Here is a 27,358-nt window from a genome sequence, read left to right as displayed (position 1 = left end):
CTAAAAAAGAAGTCAGAATTTAACCACTCCATGTGGCTGGAGGTGTGAGCTTTAATTAATTAATATCACAACAGGTCTGTGCATTTCTAAGTTAGGAACTGTTTGAAATTTGTCTTAAACATCTTAAAAGCACAGCTGATTACATCATGGCATAGGTCATCACACCTGCCAACAGACAGCATGTTTCAAAATGGACTTTACAAGTTTGTAGGGAAATACATCAAGTTGTGTCTCACGTAAATTGCCAGTGACGAATTGCACCATAAGGAGCGCTAGCAGCGGTTGCGTTAAAGATGGCTGTAGGGGTAGTCAACTGCAACACTTGTGCCTGCATCCTCATCGTACTCTGTTGTGAGTTCCGGCATACATCACCGCCTATCCTGTTTCACATGGAGGGGGGGGGGGGGGGGGGGGGGATGAGGCAAGCCTCCAATCTATACATTCTTTGATGAAGTGTAGACATCCAACACCTTGTGGCTTACTCACGCTTTCACTATTTCCACCACTTTCCATAGACGCTCACATCAGCAGCCTATAAAAATTCAACACGTTTGTCATTTCTAAGATGCTCATTTCCAGGTGATGGGCCATAACAATCTGCCTTTTGTGAAAGTCACTAATGTCAGAGGATTTTCTTATTTGGCGTCCATGTTGTCACTAGAGTGATTTCCCATCCACCTCTCGTGTGCCTCACTGAATCACTTGTCTGCAACACTAACAGGTGCCATTCAATCTCACAATATAGGCAGTGGTCATAATGTTTTGACTCGTCAGTGAGGGTGTGTGCATGGTTCAGGTTCATTGATGACATCTTTATGCTCAGAACACAAGACCAAGACACCTATCCTCATTCTTTCATAGCCTCAATACCTCTCCTATTTGCTTCATTTGGTCCTCCTCAGCCAAATGTGCCACCTTCTTAGAGACTGACCTCCACTGCTCTGAGGGATCCATCAATACTTATGGCTTTATCAAGCCCATTATATCTGCAATTTGATTGCTGTCATCCATTCCACACCAAAATATCCCACCCATACTGTCTGACCACTTGTGAATAGCCAACCAGAAATTTCCTTACTCCGATGCTGAAGGTCACCAGACTATGGTATTCACGGACAAACGCTATGCCCCTCCCCCCGCCCGCCCCCCCCCCCCCCCCCCCCGACAAAGTCTACATATAGATTTCGCCCTCAGAAACCAGCTGCAGAGAAGCACAAGTCTCATCACTCAGTATTACCTCGGACTGGAACAACTGAATTATATCCTTCACCAGAGCTTTGAATATCTATAATCGTGCCCAGAAATGAGCAACATCCTTCCCACAATCTTTTGTGCCTCTCCCAGAGAGGTTTCCTGCCGTTCAATCAATCTACGCAATACCCTTATCCATTCATTTGTCACATCCGCTAACAAACCCCCTGCCATATGAGTCATATCCCTGTTTAATATCCACGTGCAAGAAGTGTCAAGTATACCAAACCATGATATCCTACTCCAGTGCTATCACATGATTTTCCTATTACTTCAGAGGCAGGGCTCCCTGTGAAAACAGTGATGTCATATATCAGATCTACCGCACTTTCTTCACAGTATTTTATGAGACTATGACCACCACCCAGTTGCCCAATCAACTGAATGGGCACCACTAAACTGTGGCCCAGAACCAAACTGAGCACTGAGGGCCAAACACACTGTTTAGCACAACAAGCTGGATTTCAATAGCCACTTCATAACTCATGCCATCTGGATCCTTCCCCCAACAACAGCTTCTCTTAACCACATAAATAGACATTATCTTTGCAACACATACACTTTTTCTCTGCCATCCTCTTGGCCTCAATCTCAGCTAGTCCTGGCTTCACATACAATGTATCCTGTCCCAGGACCCAAACTTAATTCATCCTGCACCTACAACCTCTTCCCCGCAGTCTCCCCTTCCTCAATGTCATGCCCTCCTACTCCATTCCTCCAAGTCACCATCACCTCCGCATGCTGCAGGAAAAAGAAAAAAAACTAGTGCCAGTGCCCATGTTACATCTCTATAATGTCTGCCTACTGCCTCTCCCTACTGCATTCTTATCTGGTGAACCTGTGTGTGTGTGTGTGTGTGTGTGTGTGTGTGTACTCTCTTACTAGAAAAAACATTTGTCCAACAGCTATTGAAGTTTTCAGTCTTGTTTATGGAACTGTCTATGACAATGCCTCTAGTATTTGGAGAGTTAGTACTTTTCCACCAGAACTTTCCATTACCACATTTGTAATTATATTTCTTCAACATGTTACCAGAAACACACAAAAATTATTGCATAAACAGTTGGGATAAGTCAGTTCAAGATGTTGGAGGCTCTGTAATGATGTGGGACGTGTGCAGTTGGAGTGATACCTCTAGATCAGTCTATTTCAAACAAACAATGGAATTCTGTGGAACTACTAAACAAAATAATTTGACTTACCTTCTTAGTTTTTGGGAATTTGAAACCTGGTGCAAGAGGACCAACAGCAGCTGCTACAAGCAGACAAGCTGAAGAAAGATTGGTTGGTGGAGTTGAGCCCTGTGAACTAATGCTTCCTCCACTATCACAAACAGTGCCAAACATAGCTGGATTTGATGAAATTTGGGTCTGTGGTGTAACTGGTGCTGACTGCTGCAATTTAATTAAGAAAGGCCACGTTTTAGAATTGAATACGTCACAATATTATTTTAAACACACATCTAAACAATAGCATAAATAACTTAGACAAAACCATGATTATATTCTCTTTTCAGATTCACACCTAAAGACAGAATGAATGCTACTGAAGGTCTTTGGCAAATTTTCCTTTTAATTAAGAAGATAAATCCGTAAATATCAGTCATTAAAGGCAATTCAGATATTTAATAACTCTCTCAACTAATCTAACTATATTAAACAACAGTACCCTTGAAAATAAGATGGTAATATATTAATATTTCTGTGCCATTGTGCTTAACTTTACTCTTCCACATAGCAAAGATTAGGCCATTTCATATAATGTAACACATAGTGCCTTGACCTATCGAGTTACGTCAGTTCAATCCAGACTCAATAACAATGCACTGAATCAGAACAAGAGTGCCCCATCATGAACTGGCACTACACCACAGCTTTTCTGTAAGTTATATTTAGGGACTTGAAAAGTCTGTATTTTGTGATCAATCTGAATATAGATGCAACTTTTCCCCAACATTTGACAACACAAAACTACCTAATAAATGTGGATTTTGCCCATAAGGGATATTTTATAGAGACAGTTTGAAACAGTTTTTATTTTTCTGCTAATAAACAGTGAAAATTTAACAAATTTTCAGTTACTGGTATTGCACATAACCTGATGAAACCCAATTTGGAAACATAATATGGATAAGGACCTGTTTGCCAAATACAAAGAGCACGAAAGCAACAATGTATCATGTGTGTGATCACATTGTTTCTACGCAACACAGGCCTGCTAGCTAAAGTTAAAAAGTTGGTATAATCACAGCATTTACATGTGAAAACTTCCAGAAGATGAAAACCGAATTTTGGAAGCCATTTTTACACATTATGAAGTGAAGCAGTTTTGCTAGACCAGTCAAATAGCACATATGGAATCCAGCTGTTTCAGTTTCTTATTTAGTCAGACAATGGCGCTTTATCCTCAGTTTAATGTTTCTACTTCCCACCATCTAGTAACCGGAATTAGATTGGGTACTGCAGGCTGACTGGCTGAGGGTATTGACGGTGAGTCGCCAAAACCCACAGAAAAACAGCTATGGACGTATGAGGACAACAACAATAAGGAAGTAGACAAGTCCATACAGAACACCAGATTGAGGGCCAAGATGTAGTGAGATTCAAGAAGCAACAATGATGCATATGGTATAGAACACTAGAGCGCAGTCGGAATACGACTGACTTCCGAGCTTTATAGGGCTCCCGTGAGTGCTGACACACTCGCTTGGCAGTTGTGGTTAGTTGGTTGTTTTGGGTTTAAGGGACCAGACAGCCAGGTCATCAGTCCCTTGTTTCAAATGTGGTCCATTTCGATAGTGTGACATCTCAGAAAAGTCAGAACGATGAAAGGGAAAGAGCTAAAAAATGTAAAAGGGCAGTCATGTTGTCAATGGTAAAAACAAAATGAGGTAAGTCAGCAAGAGAGAGAACCCAATGCTATGATAGAGGCAGGGAATATCCCACCTCTGAAGCAGCAGAGGCAAGACCACCTGCGACTTAAAAGGTGCAACCGCTAGAATGTAGAAGTGCGTATGGGAAAATGAGACTAACCAATCCTAAAAAATGATAAAAACAGAGTAAAAGGGCAGAAAAGAGAATTTCGGTCAGGGAGGGGAGTCGGGGAATCTCCAAACACGGCTTACAATGGGAGATACCCCAACATTCACCGCCCTGCCCCAACACCAGAGAGATGAAAAACCTTAAAACTGAGAATAAAAACCACTTTCCCAGAGGAAACCGAGGACCAGGTCGACCATCCGGGAATCGTCAGCCAACATCAAAGGTAAAGTGCAGGGGAGCCTGTACTTAGCACGCAGAGCCAAAACACGGGGGCATTCAACCAAAATGTGGGCTACTGACTGGAAGGCTCCACAACCACAAAGTAGGGGTGGTTCATCACACAAAAGAAAACCATGGGCAGCCTGGTGTGGCCAATGCGGAGACGACACAGTGTGGTCGAGTCCTTTTGGGAGAGGCGAAAGGAAGAACGCCACGGGCCTGGTGTCACCTTAATTGCACGAAGTTTATTAGACAGGGAAGTAGCCTCCCAAGAGTTGACCCATGATTGTGCGAAGTGGGACTTGATGTGAAGCCATAAATCTGCTGTAGAAGGGGTGACAGAAAACAGGGGGTAAGTGACTGCTCCCCCAGCCAAACGATCAGCGAGCTCATTACCCGGGATACTCACATGGCCAGGGACCCAAAGGAAGTCAACAGAACAAACAGCACGGTGAATATCAGCGAGATGGTCACGGATGGCAGAGACCGAGGGATGGCGTGAAAAACACCAGTCAATAGCCAGAAGGCCACTCATTAAGTCCGTACATAACAAAACGCGGTTGTGATGGGACTGTTTAATAAAGGTAAGGGCCTGGGAAATTGCCATCAATTCCGCAGTAATCACCCCACATGTAGGTGGCAGCAGATGATTTTCCGTTCCAACAGGACGTGAAGGCATATCCCAGCGATATGCGAAAGGGAGGGGGGGGGGGGGGGGGGGGGCGAGGAAGACAGGACAAAGAAGGAAGCTGAAAATCACGCCAAAGAGACGCAAGGCGGAGCCCAACCGGTAAACCCGCCTGAGGGCAGGAATCAGGTGGGCGACGTCCATAGTCTTGGAACAGAAAGGGGGGGGGGGAGGGGGGGGGGTGATCCCAGCTTCAACCAGGAGACTATCAACAGGGCTAGTAGGGAAGGCACCAGTGGCCAAACGGATACCACAATGGTGGACTGAATCCAGCACGTGCAGTGTGGAAGGAGCAGCCAAACCATAGTCCAAGTGAGACAGAACTAGAGCACGATAAAGACGGAGAAGGAGGGAGCGGTCCGCACCCCAAGAGGAGTGAGCAAGGAAGCGAACGACATTGAGTTTACGGAAACATCCTACCTTCAGAAGTCTGATATGGGGCAGCCAAGTGAGCTTGTTGTTGAAAAGAAGACCTAGGAAACGAGACTGTGGGACCACAGGCAATCGTTGTGCATCAAGATAGAGTTCTGGATCAGGGTGGATTGTAGTACGGCGACAGAAGTGGACCACCGGCGATTTTAAACGAGAGAATTGAAACCCGTGTGAGAGGGTCCATGCAGAGGCACGCCATATAGCTCCCTGGAGCTGCCGCTCTGCAGAGGCCATCGAAGAGGAACTAACCCAAATGCAGAAATCATCCACATACAGGGCAGGGGCGATCAATGGACCGACAAAGGCCACAAGTCCATCGATAGCAACGAGGAAAAGAAGGACACTGAAGACAGAACCCTGTGGCATGCCCGTCTCCTGGGTCCGTGAAGAACTAAAAACAGTACCAACCCGAAACCTGAATGACCGATGGAACAGGAACTGGCGGATTAAAATCGGGACTGGGCCCCGAAGACCCCACTGATGAAGTGTAAGTAAGATGTGATGGCGCCAGGCCGTGTCACAGGCCTTGTGTAGGTCAAAAACTACTGCAACCAAATGGCGGCACTGGGAAAAAGCCTGCCGAACAGCGGATTCCAAGAGAAAAAAAATGATCGATCGGAGACTGTCCCTCTCGGAAGCCACACTGGTAAGGGGACAACAGATCCCGAGATTCGAGGAACCAATTGAGCCGATGGGCTACCATCCGTTCAAGTAACTTGCAAACAACATTTGTCAGACTAATTGGCCGATAGCTGTCAACAAATAGGGGGTTCTTACCAGGCTTAAGGACAGGAACCACAATGCTATCCCTCCACTGAGAAGGGAAGTCATTCTGGAGCCAGATACGGCTAAACACCCAGAGAAGATGTTGCCATTGTGGAGCACTGAGATGTTGAAGCAGTTGGTTATGAATGGAGTCTGGGCCAGGGGCCTTATCATGAGAAGAAGAAAGTGCGGAAAGAAATTCCCATTCAGTAAAAGGTTCATTGTAAGATTCTGACTCACAATGGGTAAAACATAAGTTGGAAGCTTCAGCCCGCTGTTTCTGGTGAAGGAAAGCAGCCAGATAGGAGGCTGATGCTGATGGGTCGCAAGATGTTCCGCAAGAATCAACGGGTCCGTACAATGTCCATCTGGGAGGTGAAGGCCTGGGAGGCTGGACTGCCGATGGCAACCTTGGAGAGAGCGAAGAGTAGCCCATACCCGTGACAGAGGGACAGTAGAACCGAGGGAAGAAACAAATCGTTCCCAACATATCCGTTTGCTCTGTTTGATTAAATAACGGGCTTTAGCGCGAAGGCGTTTAAAGGTAATAAGGCTGGCTACGGATGGGTCTCTCTTAAGATGTTGCAAAGCTTGACGGTGATCACGGATGGCAATGGCAATGGCCGTACTCGACCACGGGACTTGCCGGCGACGAAAGGGTTCAGATGAGCGCGGTACAGCAAGGCTAGCAGCTCAAACAATCGCGTCAGACACGTCACGTAGGACGTCATCAATACAACCCGACACAGAGGGAGAAAACGCAACCTGTGCAGTGTAGAGAGGCCAATCGGCGCGTTGGAAAGACCAACGAGGTAACCTGTCCATCGGGGAGCGGGAAGGGAGAGAGAGAATTAACGGGTAATGGTCACTATCACAAAGGTCATCGTGTGGAGACCAGTGTAATGAAGGGAGGAGAGAGGGAGAAGAAAGAGAGAAAGATCAATGGCAGAAAAGGTACCATGACCGGCACTGAAATGAGTAGGGGAGCCATCATTAAGAAGGCAAAAGTCGTGGTCTGTAATAAACTGATCTAAGAGAAGACCTCGTCTAGATGGAAATGCACTGCCCCACAAGAGATGATGACCATTAAAATCCCCAAGAAGGAGGCAGGGAGGAGGAAGTTGCTGAAAAAGGGCAGTTGAGGCAGCAGGTGTAAGAGTCCTGTCAGGAGGGAGAGAAAGATTGCAAACCATGACCTCAGAGTCCAGGTGGACCCTAACAGCAACCGCTTCCAATGTAGTTTGAAGAGGAATCCACGCGCTAGTGATGTCTGTACGGACCAACGTACAAATGCCGCCAGAAGCCCGCAGGGGTCCAACCCGATTTTGACAGAAAACACGGAACCCACAGAGGTTCGGTGAGTGAGCATCAGTAAAATGAGATTCCTGTAGAACCACACAAGCTGCAGAGTAAGACAAAATAAGGTATTTCAATTCCGGGAGGTGGCAGTAGTAGCCATTAAAATTCCATTAGATAACCACAGAACAATGATTTAAAAGGGGGCTGAACAGGCTAAAGCCAGTCATACCACCGGGTCACCACCCATCACCGACAAGGAGGGGGTGACATCCATGAACGACAGGTCAGAATCTGGTTGTGAAGCTGGGGATGGGACCTCTGGTGACACCAGAGGCTCTTTGTGCCGGGACTTATGTTTCTTCTTCTTTTCAGGTTGAGATCGAGAAGGGCTGTGTGGCATAAAGGAGCCAGCTGCAGTAAGATCGGGAACAGAAAGAGATCGGGCGACCTGGGGGCCAACAGACCACGGTTATCGCATAGCAGCAGACCTATGGCCTGGAAGGTGCTGGGAAGGGGCATCACGGGAGGGGCGCCCTTGACCGGCAGACGCCGAAGGAGTGGGACGCTTCTCTGGCTGGGGAGGGGGAGCAGCACCCAGAGGAGAAGGTATGGAGCCGCAGGGGAGGGGGGGAGGAGAGGGGGTCCGAGACTGGGGTAAGGAAGGGGGAGGAAGGGGTGAAGATGTAACTAAAGCATAACTAGATGTCATGAACACAGGGTGAAGACGTGTATACTTCTTACGAGCCTCTGTGTAGGTTAAACGATCAAGGGACTTATACTCCTGTATCTTCTTTTCCTTCTTATATACTGGGCAATCTGGTGAATGCGGAGAATGATTGCCATGACAATTAACACACACAGGAGGGGGAACACAGGGACTCCCCTCATGGAGTGGATGTCCACAGTCACCACAGAGAGGGGCCTGCGAACAGCGGGAAGACGTGTCCAAAACGCAAGCACTTAAAACACCTCATAGGAGGTGGGATGTACGGCTTCACATCACATCGATAAACCATAATCTTTACTTTCTCAGGGAGGGTATCCCCCCCAAAGACCAGGATAAAGGCACCAGTATCAATGCGATTGTCCTTAGGACCCTTCTGAACACGCCGAACAAAGTGAAACACCCTGCCGTCCGAGATTGTCCCTAAGTTCCTCATCAGTTTGAAGGATGAGGTCCCTGTGAAAAATCACACCTTGAACCACATTTAGAGACTGGTGGGGGGTAATGGACACAGGAATTGTGCCAAGATGGGTACAGGCACGAAGGGCCGCAGACTGGGCAGCTGAAGCAGTTGTGATCAGCAACGAACCCGATCGCATCTTGCTCAGGGAGTCCACTTCGCCAAACTTGTCTTCAATGTGTTCCACAAAGAATAAAGGTTTGGTATTGGTGAAAGTATCCCCATCAGTCGTGGTGCAAACCAGATAGCGGGGGAAAGGCTTTGCCCCTAGCCGACGGGCCTGACCCTCTTCCCAGGGGGTAGCCATGGAAGGGAAGGCTGAAGGGGCAGGAGAAGCAGCACTAGAAGAATCAGTTCCCTGCAGAGAGACGGTCGCAGAAGAACAGCCAGAGGTCTGGACCCGTACGCGTTTCATTTTCATAGTGTCCGCCCTGATAACACTCACTCCGATGGGCACCACCCAGCCACAGCATGGGCCGTCTGGCACGGCGGCCACTGCCGGGAGTACCGATGCTCCAGGATGATGAGCAACCCCTCCAAGGCTTGCATGAGGTGGTCACAGCTCAGGTATCAGAAGTGTGATCCTGTGTGTTCAGGGGGCTCAACCAAAAGGGTACATAGTGACCCCACCACACGGGCTGGCTACCGTGCTGGCTATGCACCCTAGCATCAGACAACGACGTGAAAGAGAAGGTGAAAGGAACTAGGAGGGCACACGTCGGAGACACTAGGTAAGGTGCTCTTCCCCAAATGGCTCACACTACGGAAGAGAAATTTAGTAATGGAGGTCAAACCCCAGAGGGGGACCAGGGAGTGACAATAGGAGGTGATTACACAACAAAGACAAATTGCAAAACCAACATAACCAGAAGGATAGTGGGGGCCAACATAAGCAAGGACACCAAGAGAGGGAGAGGAGAGGAGAGGGCGAGGGCGAGGGCGAAGGAGCAAGGAGAGGAAAGGAGGGAAAGGGGAAGGAAATGCAGCCCTGGAAAGGAAGGAAGGCTGCAATAGCTCGGGGCCCCGTGCTCGCCACGCACGTATCCACAAGAGAGTTGAGGACCCGCTGGGGGGTTGGCAGGTGTGGCTCACGCACAGCGCTGTGGCAGCATCAGTAGCACTCCCTGGTTACAGGGGTGCAGCCTAGCGGCTGTCATCTATGTCTGTGCGTACCTTCTGGCGGGCCGTCCAAACTGTCAGACCGGGATACCAGACACCACTACACATAAAATCACTCAGTCTACATTATCCAAAACTTTTCAACAACGAGACCTAACTGGACAACCTGTGTGTGTTTCAGACACAGTTGTGTATTTACATGGAAATGAAAATTGATTGTGGAATTTGAAACCCAGCAACTAGAAACAGCACTTCCAGAACTGGCACTAGAGTGTTTACATGACCAACCACAAGAGGAAATTGGGAATTGGCTTACAGAATCCAGTTTTGGAAGCCACATGTCAAACAAGTGAATGTAATTTTCGGCAGTGGTTGTCTTGAATTGTGGTTGTGTCAAACACTGACAGAGGCTGTACTATATCGTTTATGACACTGCCAATCTTTGCAAGCAACTGCGCGATTATTGCTACCACATGCTTTTTACTATGCTAAGGTGCTTGTCGGTTTGTGTTGTCAAGTATGAGATGGGTGGCTATGGATGCCCACAAAGGGTCAAAATGAATATTTCGCCAATTCTGTAACTATCAAACTAGGTTGGAAATGAAAAGAATGTCGAGAAAAATCATTAATCAGAGAAGCACTCTGTTAACTGATGGGAAAATGCTGCTGATTCTCAACATATGGATGCACATTTCACCAAAAATGAAAGTTAATTTTGCCAATAATAGATGTTACTCTTCAGGTTCCTAGTTATGTACTCAAATTAGATCAACACTACCTTGCATCTACCATCTGCAATATACACTGAATTTCCAAAGAAACTGATATAGGTATGTGTATTCAAATACATACCAAGACACTAAGTGTCTGGTGCAGTTGTTAGATCGGTTACTGCTACTACAATGGCAGGTTATCAAGATTTAAGTGAGTTTGAACATAGTGTTATAGTTGGTGCATGAGCAATGGGACACAGCATCTCCGAGGTAGTGATGAAGTAGGGATTTTCCCATATGACCATTTCACGAGTGTACCGCGAATATCAGGAATCCAGTAAAACATCAAATCTCTGACATCACTGCGGCTGGAAAAAGATCCTGTAAGAACAGGATGAATGACAACTGAAAAGAATCATTCAACATGACAGAAGTGCAGCCTTTCCGCAAATTGCTGCAGATTTCGATGATGGGCCATCAACAAGTGTTAGTGTGCAAAAAATTCAATGAAACATCATCGATATGGGCTTATGGAGCCGAAGGCCCACTAGTGTACCCTTGATGACTGCACGACACAAAGCTTTACACTGCCCGGGCCTGTCAACACTGACACGGACTGCTGATGACTGGAAACGCGTTGCGTGGTTGGACTAGTCTCATTTCAAATTGTATCGATCCGATGGACATGTATGGGTTTGGAGACACGCTCATGAATCCATGGACCCTTCATTTAACCAGGGAACTGTTAAAGCTGGTGGAGGCTCTGTAATGGTGTCGGGCATGTGCAGTTGGAATGATATGGGACCCCGATATGTCTAGATATGACTCTGACAGGTTGTTGTTGTTGTTGTGGTCTTCAGTCCTGAGACTGGTTTGATGCAGCTCTCCATGCTACTCTATCTTGTGCAAGCTTCTTCAACTCCCGGTACAGGTAACAGGTACATAAGTGTCCTGTCTGATCACCTGCATTCATTCATGTCCATTGTGCATTCTGACAGACTTTGGCAATTCCAGCAGGACAATGCGACACCCCACATGTCCAGAATTGCTACAGAGTCGCTCCAGGAACACTCTTCTGGGTTTATACACGTCTGCTGGCCACCAAACTCCCCAGACATGAACATTATTGAGCGTACCTGGGATGCCATGCAACGTGCTGTTGAGAAGAGATCTCCACTCCCTTGTAATCTTATGGATTTATTGACAGCCCTGTAGGATTCATGATGTCAATTCCCTCCGCCACTACTTCATACATTAGCGGAGTCCATGTCATATTGTGTTGTGGAGATTGTGCATTCTCGCGGGGGCCCTAGACGATATTAGGCAGGTGTACTAATTTCTTTGGTTCTTCAGTGTACTTCTCAAGCTCATTAATATCTTCAAGCAGATTTCATCAATTCATAGCTCTTATTCACAAGAGATACCTTTTGTAAAATTTGCCAAATGCCTAACTGTAATACCACTCACGTTACCACTAGTTACTCCCAAATTTTACATAATGTACATGAGGTCCTACTCATACATCAAAAAAGTTCAAAGGAGAGCAGCTTATTTTCATTATCGTGAAATAGAGGAGCAATTGTCATGGATATGATAAGGCAGTGTGGGAAATCACTAAGGCCAAGGTATTTTACGCTGTGACGAGATCTTTTCATGAAATTTCAGTTATTAACTTTCTCCCCTGAACAGCAATATATTTTCTTACTTTCACCAACACAGAGAGAAATGACCATCACAATAAACTATGAGGAATCAAGAGCTCACATGGAAAGATTTAGGCATTAATTACAGCTACAGGAGACACTAATAAATGGTGAAAACTGTCAGCTTTCAAGTCTTAAAAAATGCAAATCACTTTCTGTGGCAGCTTAATGAACCTTTGTGAGTAGGGTGAGCTGTTTTACACCCACCTGCCTATATTCCAATACAATTAACATGTGACTATTATTCATGTTCATAAGAGCTTCATTTTAATATATTCATTTGCTCTGCCCAAACTTGCATTTTTAAACAACAAACAGTTTACCAACCTCTACTGACATCCTTTTGCTACCTACTAGTATCAGTTAGTACAGTCACTTACGAGCATTAACATCACTGCTCACTGCGTAGATCGCAGCAATATTTGAAAAGAAATGATAAGTGGTGCAGTACTGTTTACACCTGTGCCTATATATATTGTATTTACAATAAATTATTAAATGGACTGTCCTTGCTCTTTATATATGTTAACTGTCAAAGTGTTACATTTTGATGTAACTAGACAGATATTTCTGGACGCTGCAGGGACAGTTGCTCTCGACAGTTTTAAAGCTTCTTTGCATTTCATCGGTGGCTTGACAGAAGTATACAACATTTCATCCAGGCATATCACTACGGTCATGGAGCGCAAAGAGACTGGGAAAGACCATATTATAACAAAGAGAGCAGAAACATTTGTGGTACATGTAAACATGTTCATTAAAGACAAAATTTTTTTTGTTATAAAGTGTTACATTTGTCAACTAACTGCAAAAGTGGTGAAGAAATTGCGAAAAATGTTTCCGAAACATGAGACAAATGACTAAGATGATTTTAATACAATCAAGACAGATATTTAATGCTTAAATCATAATTATGAGCTGGCAATTGGATTTCTTGGCACAGTCATAAATCATACCAGCACTCTATGACAAATAGCTGGAATTACAGAAACAAAAGAGAAGACACAAACAGTCAGTCAAAATTTTAAAAACAATGTTAGAATTATAATAACAAGGGGAAATTCAAACATGTAGGACAATAACAGGTACAATTTTTACAGTAAAATAAGCTAAAATTTATATTTAAAAAATATGACTCACAGTTCCTTCTTGCTGTGTTAAGTTTTCCTGCTCACAGGTTTCATCTGTATGCTGAGGTGAACTTGCACTTGCAAATGCAAGTAATAAATCAGCTGCTGATGATAGGCCACCTGCCTGTGTAGAATCAGGTACATTGCTTTCAGGAGCTCCAGCACATTGTTCTACTTCATTAGATTCTGGGTTTTCAGCCGTTTCATCAACTGACGATGCATTTGAACTAATGGAGTTCAATCTTGTATGGTGCTTTTGTCGTAAAGATGCTTGCTGCTGGGAGCTGCTACTTCTACGCCGACGACCCTTTCGCCTACGAACAAGTGCAGAATGCCTGAAAATAATGGTGGCATGCAATGTCACACATCAGTTAACACTATTTTACAATAAAGGAGCTCATTTTACAAATCATGAAATTTAATTCTAAAATAGTCTGGAATACATTATAATTTCTTTGTAATCTCTTAAATATGAAAATGATCTGGGCCTGAGTCATAAACACGGTCAAGTCATACTCCAAAACTGTGTCAACACTTCTTAAAACTGCAACAACGTGAATCGTGAATCATGAATCTACCTGTTACGTCCCCCTCCCCCACAGCCATGTTCTCCATTGAATCACTTAAAGATGTCAAGTATTTTGAGAGCTTATTTTAAGATCATGACATTTCAAAATTGTATCCAATATAACTCAAAAGAAAAAAAGAAAATTAACATGCTGTGCTCTCAGACAAAAAATGAATACTTATTTTTAGTGTCTGCAACACCAGTCATAGCTGATGAAATGAAGGCACGAGACTACAAGAAAGACAAAACATGCAGATAAATAAGGAGTACTGCACAGGACAATTCACTGCAGACAATGTAGCAACTACAAATAACGTAACACTTAAAATAAGACATATCCCATGAGGGATACCATCCTGCTAAGGAAAACAGTCAGAAAGTGTTCTGGAATGGAACCAAAAGTCGTATTTGCATATAAGCATCACAAGAAAATGGTGAGGTGCCCATAGAAACCCCCACTCATATAAATGAATAGTTACATATCTCCAAGCAGTATCATGTATCTTAAATAATTTCTATTTAGTCGAACCACATTGTCCTTTAAACTCACAATAAAAGCAATTTTTAAGCCTTTGAAAATTATTGCAGACAACATGTGTTGTAACAATGTGAAGAAGAATGCAATGTTGAAAGCTGAGGTAAAATGTTTGTTTTTCACTCAGGATTCTCCATTAGTGTAGTAATTTTTATACAGGCACTTCTAGCAATGCTATGTTAACTACATGGGCTGGTGCAATCCTCTCCTGGTTTCAGTATGAGGTTATAATGTCCCCTTTATGACTCATTGTATAGGTTCCTACTCCAAATTTGATTAAAAACATCAATGATTGTTTCTTTGGATAGGAGACAGATGCAGAATACTGAATTCAATAGCAACAAATCAAAAAGCAGTATAATGAGTCAATAGTGCTGTATGCATCTTCTAGATGAGAGCCAATATAGCTCCTCATTCATGAAATTTCAATTAATCGCCTTCTATCCAAAACTCCATTATTGGTATGAAAACAAACAACTGGGTGTGCTAATCACATAATGCGTTGAAAGCAGTGTGCCACTGCCCATCATTTTGGTTAGTAGCTATGTTTACTTTTCCTTGAAATCCTATTCATCAAATTCTCTCTCACTAGGAAACATGTAATTACTAACAGAGTCTGGAAACCAATGCTGTCAACTTTTCTTGCTGTTTTGAATATCTATCTGAATTCAAATGTTTTGAGGTCCTTAGCAGAAGTATTTTTTCTCTGCAGTGCCACACACTTACCATTTGTTGACAGACACTGCTCACTCTACTGATGGTCATGCTTTATTCTACCCTCCCTCAGTACTCTTGCAAAGGTGTAACAATGACATCATGCCAGTAACAACTTATCCAACTATGAATACTCGCAAGGACAGAATGGCAGTTCGAATGACTAAAACAAACTGGAAACACATTTAAAATATAATGTTGTATCTATTTGAATAGCTATCCATTTCATTCATCTGTAAAACTACATCTATGGCCACTAGCAAAATCTGAAGGTCCACGCACTAGCTCCAAAGTGCTACAACTATACAGACAGTACGATCGTGACCGTTGCAGTGTGCGATTGAAAAGAGCATGTACTGACGTAAAACATGAATAAGCTGAAGCCAATTAATCCTGTGAACAGTGAACTTGCTGTGTGAAAATGAGGATGTAATTGGAGTGGAAGATGAGCCATTTGCACACATGTTATATGGCAACGGAACACAAAAATACTATGGAGATTTAACAGAAATGTATTTGACACACAGGGTAGGAATAGTGATTGTGGGTCTGATAGCGGAGAAGGAACTGCGCATGTTTATGACAGTTATAACAGTTCTGGAATGTCATCACCAGCAAATGAAGGAACTGCAAGTCAAAGTGAATATACACCTTCACTCCCAAATATATCACAACCCTGTGTGTTACAGTGTATTGATGACCGAACACTGGACAGTATTTATGAGGATTATTTTAATTGTTACCATTCTTCCAGAAAACCTATGAACCATTATAGCTGCATGTGTTTGAAATCCAACTGCAATATAATTTTAGATCATGTGATGTGCAAAAGGCAAGACCCAGGCCACTCAAGGGAAACAAAACATCAAAATTAAAGGCTGTATGAGAATCTGCCACAGCACAATATGACGAAGCCAGAGACTATGGGTCAGAAGTCCACGTTTCATCCAGGCATATCATTATGGTTAGAGTGTACAAAGAGACTGAAGAAGCCCATATTATTACAAAGTGAGAACAAAAATTTGTGGCAGATGTAAATGTGTTCATTAAAGACAAAAACATTTTTAACGTACATGTATGGAATAGTAACCATAGCCAATTTTTTCTTTAGTTTTTTTTTTTTCAATACTATCACACAGAGGTGAAAAATCAACAGATGGCAGGATACGATCTGTTCACAGTGGCACACACAGTTACACAATATATGTGGCTGTGTTGATGGATAGTAGATTGGCGAACAAGCTTCACATTCATATGCAGGAAATGAGGGATGTTTTGCTACAGGTTGCAAAGAAACTAGCAGCAATGTGTCCAAAAAACATCCATACTGAAGCAAGTGTAAGTAGAAAAATGACCAAAGAGCAGAAGAAAAGATTTTTTCAATTTGGTCCTTTGTGAATGCATTGGTGAAAATGGTCTATTACTTTGTGATTCATGATCGGCACACAAAAATTACATTCTGATAGAAGAACATGTTCTCAATAAAATATTACATTACAGATACTGCCACCAAAGACAACCAAATACTGCCAACCCATGGATGTATGTTTTTTTAGACAGTACATACTGCAGACATCTTGTTGATTTCATACTCTTGCAAATTGACAAACCACAGGTCACATTACATGAATGATATTTTATAATCTGCCTTCATTCTGTTATCTAAATCTAACTTCCGACCTACAGTATAACCACACTTTTATGTTCCTGCAATTAATGTTTTCCCGCCGTTTACAACATTTTTTTATCACTCCTGTCAAATTTCGTATGTCCACAACGTTAATTCATACCCGATTTTATGTCAACATATTTATAATTTTCTCGCGATTTACGCTTTATGAAAAAATGTTCACGGAAAAAACTGACGTAAAACGATGCTGGCATGATGTTGGCCATCACGTAGTGTTTACTAACATTATGTGGTTAAGTTTCTTGACACCAGGGTGCTCTACTTAGCAGATTTAAACCGTTAAATGTGTAAAGTTGGAACAATTTGTGCTGAATCTCCTACCACTGCCAAACTCTACTCTGCAAGGTGGCTGATAGGAGTAACTAGGTTCATACAAATAAAGGTATCTTGACCAGTCACAACCATATCCAAACTGTCTCTACAGTGCATGTGCAGTTTAGTGACTGTCGTAATCATTGTCACAGCTCTGTCGAACAATATTTAGTGTGTTTCGTCTTTTGGCCACTTGTAGCGCTATTTGACACCTTGATTCAGTTTGCATTGCTCAAATGTTTTTGGTTTGAACACAATGTAAATTACATATATTCTCATGCTGAGCAAAACGTGTTTCAAGGATTTATTCTCCTTGTTAAGTGGAATATTTACATATGTGTTTTTTGTGATGTTACAAAAAAATACAATGTGAGTGATGGTGAGTGAGTGTGTGTGTGTGTGTGTGTGTGTGTGTGTGTGTGTGTGTGTGTGTGTGTGTGGTTTTCTACGTAACTGAGGAAGCACAGTACCGGATAACCTCAGAGAGTCCAAGAGACTCGGAACAATACATATGCAAGCACCACACGAAATACTTGACATCAAGAAAAAATTCTTGAAACACGCTGTGCAAAGCATGAAAAAATATGTAACTGATGCAGTGTTTCATTATTAAATAGTGAATGACAGCTGCAGGCATTCCAAAAACATCGATAATGATGTATGAAACTGAGTCCAACATTTCTGTTTCCCAATTATCAGTTCCCATTATATCAGTGGATTTCATTAGATAATAAACCATTATCAGATAATAAACAAGTCCCTGATATGAGTATTTTGATGCCTATTATGTGCCTATACATAAAGCGCAAAAATGCAAGGGGGTATCCTATACATAACTTTTACAGCTTAAAACATTACTTGCTGCATTTTACACCATTTTTTTGAAGTCCCTTGAAATGTGTAAAAGCGGGGTTTCACTGTATGTTGACATATGCCTTGCAAAGGTCTGGATATGATGATGTTGATGCTCCTGTTGCATCATTTGATAATGTAGGCACTGTGGCTTTTGATACTGGACTACAGTAGAGTGGATACACTGAAGACAATGTAGCATGTCCAAACGGCACCCTTGTCAACTGTGCACACTGTCCCATTTCATTGTGTTTTAGTCACTACACTGAAACTCCACTTTTGCACACTGATAACAAATAACGGAAGAACACTCCACAACACAGCATCTACTAGTTTGGAAAATAGAGACAGGTATGCACTGCATCTGTTAACATATTATATTGTTTACAGCAAATTTCATGTAGCTTTCAGCCACATAATACCTAATTTATGTCTTTTGTGTATCTGCTGGTCTTAACTGTCTGTTACATGGTATTCTTTCATCAGCGACTTGTGCTTCTCTAGACATTAGACTTGTTATCCTTCAAACATTGATTATACACAAATGTGGAGTTCTACATACAAATAACCCTGATGGGTGGTGGAACAAGCACAGCTTCATATTGTAAACACATTTGTACTTGATTTTAGATGTTCAAGAAGGGGTACTTCCCCTGTCAGTATGAAACATAGGCAGAAGACAGGAAAGTCTGTCTTGCTGAGAAACCACCCTGCAATTCTATTCTGCTATTTATGTATGGTGGGATAAAACAGAGAAGCAGTTTTAACTAAAAACAACTGTGCAGCATGAGTAATGACTGAAGATACTATAAAAAAAGGTGATTTCAAAGACAATTACACAAGAACTTGCATGAACCATTCCTAAGGTATTTAATGAAGTCTCTGTTCTTCGTGAACAGAGGCGGATAGAAACTTTAGTAACAGTTATCATCCATTTAGTTGTTGTGCATGAACCATTCCTAAGGTATTTAATGAAGTCTCTGTTCTTCATAAAAAGAGGCAGATAGAAACTTTAGTAACAGTTATCATCCATTTAGTTGTTATATTATTCATTTAAAAGTTACTTCAGTCTTGTGACAAATATTTTGTTTGTAGTTCAACCAGTTGTGATATTTTTCCTAGTAAAGAGTAGGGGACTAGAGTGATTTGGAGAGTTTTATTAATAATAAATCATTTGTGCGAAAATTTGCCCAAAAGTAACACTAGCTGGTAAATATTAGTCAGACCACTGAGCATATTGTTGGAGAGCAACAAGTATATCACAACAGATACTATTTACACTGCAATGATTTAAGTGATATTTGAGGAAGTAAATATGTTATTGAAAAAACTGCCATGTTTGTTGGAAGTCATCCTTGCACTTGGGCCTGACCTCCTGAGAACTAAGAGCACAATTAGGCAAACCGTGTAGGGGTAATAAAGGTTTAGAATTTTTCTGTTGAATGTATGCGCACATGTAAGCGTAGACTGAGCAAGAGTTTCAAAACTTCAATGTGAGTTCTTGAATAAGTTATGCTTCATTGTAGAACAGGAACCATGTACTAGAAAGTTTTTTTCCTCTCTCGGTATTGGAGGCAGCTGAGGAAGGCAGTAGAGACATGGGCATTTTCAAACACTGCCAACGATTTCAACAACAGCCATAATGTCTGATACAATTCACATTTTTTTCCCTGTAGCTGGCTGTTCTGTACCTTTATTTTTCTTTAAAGACAAGGAAAGCAAACAGGCAAGTCTCTGCAAAATAGTTGTTTGTAGGAGAGCAGATTGATTATATCTTAGATGGGAAGCAAATTAACTAATGTTAATTCCAATTTGATACTCCCATAAAATGACATATTTATGGTTGGTGTTTGGTGCATGCATTTATTTTTACTATGAGCATTTTGAAGATCCACACAAGAAAGATAGCCATGTTACGGAGCTCCAAACCTTAATTAACAATTCACCCTCATGTATAGTATTTGTTTAACAATCCCTACTTTTGGATCTTATCAAGTTTGTGTTACCTAAGCACACTTATCACACACAGCATTTTCATTTAAATGAAGTATTACACTTTCCTTTCTTTGTGTAATTTAGTAGGATGCACTGTTTAGTGCATCTTCTATCAGTCTACTATATATTGTTTTATCTATACACAAATTGAAGTCACCTGCCATGGTTCTGTCTGTATATTTGGGCTAATCTCTGGAACTACTGCAAGGACTTTAATATGGTTTTCACTAATAGATAGGCTGGTTTACGAGGAAGATTTATGTATACTTATTTTTTATAAATATTTTGTGCAAATTGGATGAACTATGGTCAATTAGTCTCCTGTCACCATGAGATTGATGCCATTGTCATGTAGCAGTAAATGGCACAACTCCTCGGAACCACAGCTCTGTGAAGAGCAATGCAGGGACTGCCAAACTGAGTGCACATGAATGTTTTGCTTGCCTTGATGTACTGGCAACAGGTGGAATCTGTTTGGTGTAGTGCAGTCAATTTCAACATGACTTAATGTAATCAGACTTTTTTGTGAACATTTTTAAGTTATACAAGGGATTGGTAAATGAATCTCCACTGGCAAGAAAGGGATAGAGATATTTTATGATCATAAAAAGTATTTTGATATGTTAGATAAATTTTGTGCACAGCAATGTATAACCTAAAGTGAACCGACCTGAAAGAAGCAGCATTGCTTATAAACAGTGGTGAATTTGTGAGCTTCTTATAGAAGGAAACAGAGATGAGCATATTCTTCTTCACACCTTAAAAACGGAGGACGGAATTGGATTCAGAAATTCCTTGCTGATGACTATAGATTTTGAAAGACATCTACAGATGCTTGGGGGATGTATTTTAAAAAAAGGTGACAATTTCAGGCTACCTATTTCTTCCTCAGTCAGTTTACCAACCACATTTCACATTCATCATCCACTGAACAATCTTCAAACAACGCTCATTGAGTTACTTCACTTCAGAGTATAGTAAGCAATAATTTGAGAACAACTGCACAGTGAAAAAACACGTGAACACAAAATTTGTGATTTGTAATTTTTCATGCAGAAAGTAAAACTTTTCTGAAGAACTACTTGTCAGGGAATGTAGCTTTGATTTGTTTATATAAAGAAAGTGTTTTCAGCAATGTAGCAGATGACTCAGCTTTCAGTTTTCCTTGAATCAACCCTTGATGCAGACATGATTCCTTGTTTGGCAGACACACACACACACACACACACACACACACACACACACACACACATGTGTGTGCACACAATAAAATTAAGTGGTTATTTACAGAAAGAAACTGTTTAAAGAACACTGTATAACTATGAAATAAAACATTTTTAGTTTCTCACCTTCTCCTTCTTGGTTTCTCAGGTCCTTGCTTATTCATATTTTGTGGCAATTCACTCTTCTCTTTTGGAATATCCTTTTCTTTTGATTTAGTCCTTTCCCTTCTTTCCTTCCTAGTACGTGACTCTTTCTTTACAGTGTCATGATCCTTCTTCTGTGCTTGTTTGGCTTGATTTTCCTGCCGTCTCTGCTCAGCTTTTTCAAGTCTCTCAAAAGCTTTCATTATTGCCTCCATTTTTCGTTCTTCCCTGGTCTGGAAGTATCAAGAAAATGTCCTATGATGAGAGTAAAAGTGGAGCTTGTTCTCACAAGTTTCTTCGTGTCGTACTGTAGCCCAAATTGTGTGTGTGTGTGTGTGTGTGTGTGTGTGTGTGTGTGAGGATGAACAGATCACATATCAGCACCATTAGATCATCCACATATTAACATTATGGATCATAGCAAATTAAGGCTTCATGAAATGCCACTGCATGATAATGGTAGAAAATGAAATTGGACACAAATTTGCAATGGCAAATATTGTAAACCTGTTGTTCAAGATACACAACATAATTAAGATGAAGAAAATGGACAATGAGTGCTTTATACTCCAAAGTGCAAAATAATCATTAAGAACAAAATGATACAATAGAACATGGCGGCATTATAGCTTTATATCTCCCACCCATACTGTTAACTACTCACATGGAATATTTATGATTTGAATTAGGACAGACAGGTGCTCACTACATGGAGAAAGCATTGGGTAGCATACAGGCACATTTAAAAGTAGACTGTTGGATATTATTCAGCAATCAGAAAAGATCCATCAAATGTAGAAAACACATCCACGCATGCACACGTGCTCGCCTCCGGGCAGTATGGCCCGAATGTGACTGATTGCCACTTAACACCTTCTCTATACGATGAGTAGCAATCTATTCTAGTTCATTTTACTGTTATTTCATCCTGGATTTTCCAGTGTTTGGTTTTAAATGGAATATTTGCTACTCCTACATAAACCATAGTTTTATTCTTCAACAGTCAGATATCAGTGACACATATAAAAATATTTATCACATACAGTTAGGTAGTAATGAAATGAGACCTGTTTCATGACTGAAATCAACTAATTATTCTTGTTTATAAAAATTCATACAGTTTGGCCCCCATGTAAACTGCACAGTTCAGCTTTAATGCCTCAGGGAATGACAGAACCATGTAAAATGACAAACCATTTTAGCCACAAACTCATACTTTTTCTACCATGATGATAAGTATGTATTTCACTCTGTAAATATTGCCATGGTGTATTAAATGTTTGATCTACACTATTATACCCGACAGCTACGATATGTAAACTAAGTCAAAAGGGACTTGATGGGCGATGGTATATAATTCAGACAATGAAAATCCAGGATGGAATGCAACAATGTCATGAAAAGGATAGTCGCTACTCACCGTATAGCGCAGATGCCGAGTCGCAGATAGGCACAACAAAAAACCTGTTGGAAAGTAAGCTTTCGACCAACAAGGCCTTCATCGAAAATACACACACACACACACACACACACACACACACACACACACACACGGCGACAGTCTGTGGCAGCTGAAGCTCAGTTAATGTAAATCATGGATGGGCTGTAGACCGTAGACTGACTTCAGCTGCCAGAGACTGTGGCCGCACGCGCGCGCGCGTGTGTGTGTGTGTGTGTGTGTGTGTGTGTGTGTGTGTGTGTGTGTGTATATATTTTCGATGAAGGCCTTGTTGCCTGAAAGCTCACTTCTCACTTTCAGACAGTCTTCTTGGTTGTGCCTACCTACGACTCAGCATCTTCGTTATACAGTGAGTAGCAACTATCCTTTTCATAATATTATAATACAATTCTGTCGTAAAAGAACCAATTTCAATAACCATTTTTTCGAAACACAATATGACACACAATCCAACATTATTCTAGAACAGATAATGTCACAACACATAAACCAGGAAATCATATAAAAACTAAGGAGATTTTAACAGTGGCTACACATATAAAGATACAGATGACAGACGGATAACTACAACTTTTTATAATGAATGAAAAAGTCAACAATGCAAATATCTAATGGCAGTTTACAATATTCAACTCCAAGTGGAAGTCAGGTGTGAATAAGAAGAAACACCACAGCAAAATGATAATGGAACTTGTGATCTGTAGAATTGTACTACCAGCAAATTGATACTAACTGTAAGCATCCAGGTACAACTGATACTCATTGCAATATCCACAACTGAGAGGTGAGGTGGCCGTAATTAACTCAAGGCATCTTATAATTCCACACATACTAAGATCAAAAGACATATTTGTGGTATACTATTATATATACCTAACTGAGGGACTGAATGCATTAATCCGTTAACATATTTTCTTCCAAATTATGTTCCAAAAAATAATATTTTTTATTCATGAAAAACAATCTATAATGAATGATATTACATACAGACAAATAAAGATACCTTTCGAAGCTCAAAATAATGAGTTACAAAATTCTTAAGATACCTATTAATAAAGTCCTGGGTATACTCACGCACTGGACTTTGGCCAAAACAGCCTGACACTTTAAGTCATTTTTTAGTTTCTGTACAGCTATGAAGTCTAACCATGTATTTCACAATGGTTTGGTGTGAACATGAATCTTCAAGGAGCAGGCTGGAGCACAGTGGATGTCTTTATCTTGTACCACTGTCACTCTGCTGATGAACTGTTGTCACTCTCAATCTCTAATGAAGTAACATCACATTCTTTTTCACTCTCTGAGACACTAAATTCAATGTCAAACTCAGGATTACAATAGCCACCATTTTGTGAAAACACTGCCAAACTACAATACAGAAGAGACTCAAAGCGTGCATTTTGTTGTAGTGTGTCCAAAACTGCACACAGTAAAGATGACACCTAGTGGCAGCTATTACAACCAAAACACGACAGCCAGGCTAAAAATGTAGGACCCGCTACCATCAACATGGATACTGCAAATGACACTAAAGTGCCTGGCATAGGCTGCATCAAACCACCTTTACAATAATTCTCTATTATTCCACTCTTGAACAGCGTGTTATATGTACCAGAATCCTGCTGCACATTGATGTTAATGATACGGGCCTGTAATTTAGTCAGTTACTCCTACTACCTTTCTTGAATATTGGCGTGACCTGTGCAACTTTCCAGTCTTTGAGTACAGAGCTTTCGTTGAGTGAGTGGTCATATGTGATTGGAGGAGGAGATTAGTGTTTAACGTCCCGTCGACAACGAGGCCATTAGAGACGGAGCGCAAGCTCGGGTGAGGGAAGGATGGGGAAGGAAATCGGCCGTGCCCTTTCAAAGGAACCATCCCGGCATTTGCCTGAAGCGATTTAGGAAAATCACGGAAAACCTAAATCAGGATGGCCGGAGACGGGATTGAACCGTCGTCCTCCCGAATGCGAGTCCAGTGTGCTAACCACTGCGCCACCTCGTTCGGTGTCGTATGTGATTGTTCAGTATGGAGCTATTGTATCAGTATACTGTGAAAGGAATGTAATTGGTATACAGTCTCGACCATAAGAATGCTTTTATTAAGTTATTTAAATCGCTTTACTACTCCATGGATATCTACTTCTAAGTTCCTTATGTTGACAGCTATTCTTGGTTCGAGTTCTAGAACATTTTCTTCGGCTTCTTTGGTGAAGGAATTTTGAAAGGCTGTATTTAGTAATTCTGCTTTCGCAGCACTGTCACTGATAGTATTTCCACTGCTACCGCACAGAGAAGGCATTGCCTGTGTCTTGTCACTAGCATACTTTACATACAACCAGAATCTCTTCAGATTTTCTGCCAGGTTTCAATATATGTTTGCTGAGGAAACTATTACAGGGTGTATACGGGGACAAGGGAAAAAAAATTCCCAGATTTTTTCCAGATATCCCGTTTAAAAAAATATGCTTTTTCCCATGCGAAAATACACTTTTTCTATGCTAAGTGACAGTAAGTTTTCCGTAGATTTTCCCTCAGGACTGTAAAACTTATCAATACTTTGAATGGTTAACATTACACACACTCGTATAGAACTTCCCGTAAAAAAAAGGAAAAGACAGGGGAGAGAAGTTTTATAAAGACTTTTAATGGAAAAAAGGGGAAAGTTTTGGAAAGACCTTTGATTTGCAGCAACATATACACTGCATATTTTCGTATTACGAAAGTATAAATTCGAATTGCACCAAACACAGCGCGTTAGTTTCCGGAGCGTTGAAACCGAGGCTGTGATGTCCTTTGTAAGCCAATCGTATCTCATGCCATGTGATCTTCCCAGCTGATGACAGCAGATATTCAGAGCATAGGACACGTGTTATTGTCAGCCAATAGCAAGATAACTGCTTACGTAGCGCGAACACACAAAGAGGAAAAGTTAAAGGTTTATATTTATACACCTAGCTATAGCTACAAGAAAAGTTAAGCTCTCACATATAATATTAGTCTCTACGATTAACAAGCTACAACAGAAGCTAAGCTTTCACATGTAATATTGATCTTTTTTTGCGTGTGTTGTGCTTTGTGTGTTGTGCTTTAAGATACATCACACAAATGTGCCAGTAAATTTAAAATTATGACATAAATGTCTGGGCTCGAAATTCTTTTACGTGGCTGGTCCTCAAAGTGTTCAGTTTTAAACGCTCTGTGATTTAGAAAATCATCGCACTTTCTCACACGTAACATAATTCATCTTGAGTAAAAAGAAAGTTACTTTGAAAGTAATGCTTTTCGAACCACCGTTCGCAATACTATCCGGAGACGTTAGAAATAGGTTCAATTGAGCAGTAGCCAGAGAGCACCAGAAAAAGAGGCATTACTGCGCATGTGCAGCTGCAGTGGTGTAGGAAGCCCGCATGTTCGTATGTATAAAGCGCTAAGAGAGCTTACATTGCACCATAAAAGAAAATGGGCATCAGAGGATACTCCCATGGGGCATCATAATTTCGTAAACCATACTAAAATGCATAATTCGGCTTGAAGTGCACATTCGTTTTTTCCAGATTCAGAATGAAGTAGGTCCCATCTGATACTATACGATCTCATTTTTGGTTCTTTATTATGGCGTAATCCCATACATGGCAGAAAATGATAATGTGCACTTGAAATTCAGCGAACAGTTGGAACTAGCCAATACTGTGGAATGAAACACTTCATTTCAAATAAAATGGTTGTCTCAGTGGAAAGATTAATAAAGCCTAATTTCTTCAGCAAACTTGCAAAAATAACTTATACTGTTCTGCAAGGCGATTAATGCTTGACTGCTAATAACTTGCAAATAAAAGTAAATCAGAAAACTGAAACTAATAATATATCTTTGGTTGGTTGGTTGTTTCGGGGAAGGAGACCAGACAGCTAGGTCATCGATCTCATCGGATTAGGGAAGGACGAGGAAGGAAGTCGGCCGTGCCCTTTGAAAGGAACCATCCCGGCATTTGCCTGGAGCGATTTAGGGAAATCACGAAAAACCTAAATCAGGATGGCCGGACGCGGGATTGAACCGTCGTCCTCCCGAATGCGAGTCCAGTGTCTAACCACTGCGCCACCTCGCTCGGTAATAATATATCTTTGCCCTCCGTAATTTTGTGAATGTATTTTAATTCACTTGATAGCTCCCAGCCACAGAACTCTGTTTTGTTTTCATTTGACGTGGGAGCTGTAAACCAAGAGAAGCGAAATCACTAAACGTCACTTAACGCAAATACGGGTCACATGGAGACTAACCCCCTCCCCACTTCCACTCAGACAACTCTGCTCATGCGCGAATCT

The 27,358-nt window shown here is 41.6% G+C and overlaps 1 protein-coding gene across 1 annotated transcript in view; it reads right to left on the bottom strand.

Moving 5' to 3' along the window:
• The window catches only part of LOC124555535, a 319,899-nt gene that overhangs the window by 67,210 nt on the left and 225,331 nt on the right, over positions 1-27,358 (bottom strand). Inside the window, exons 14-16 of the mRNA XM_047129490.1 lie at positions 21,560-21,810; positions 13,555-13,879; positions 2,454-2,645 (exon numbers count right to left, since the gene is read on the bottom strand). Of these exons, the coding sequence (XP_046985446.1) occupies positions 2,454-2,645; positions 13,555-13,879; positions 21,560-21,810 (768 nt within the window). The remainder of the gene's footprint in view (positions 1-2,453; positions 2,646-13,554; positions 13,880-21,559; positions 21,811-27,358) is intronic.

This window comes from Schistocerca americana, chromosome X, assembly GCF_021461395.2.
Source record: "Schistocerca americana isolate TAMUIC-IGC-003095 chromosome X, iqSchAmer2.1, whole genome shotgun sequence".
In the NCBI taxonomy this organism is placed as follows: domain Eukaryota; kingdom Metazoa; phylum Arthropoda; class Insecta; order Orthoptera; family Acrididae; genus Schistocerca; species Schistocerca americana.
The sequence above is the reverse complement of the archived record's forward strand: the minus strand, read 5'-3'. Positions and strand labels throughout refer to the sequence as shown.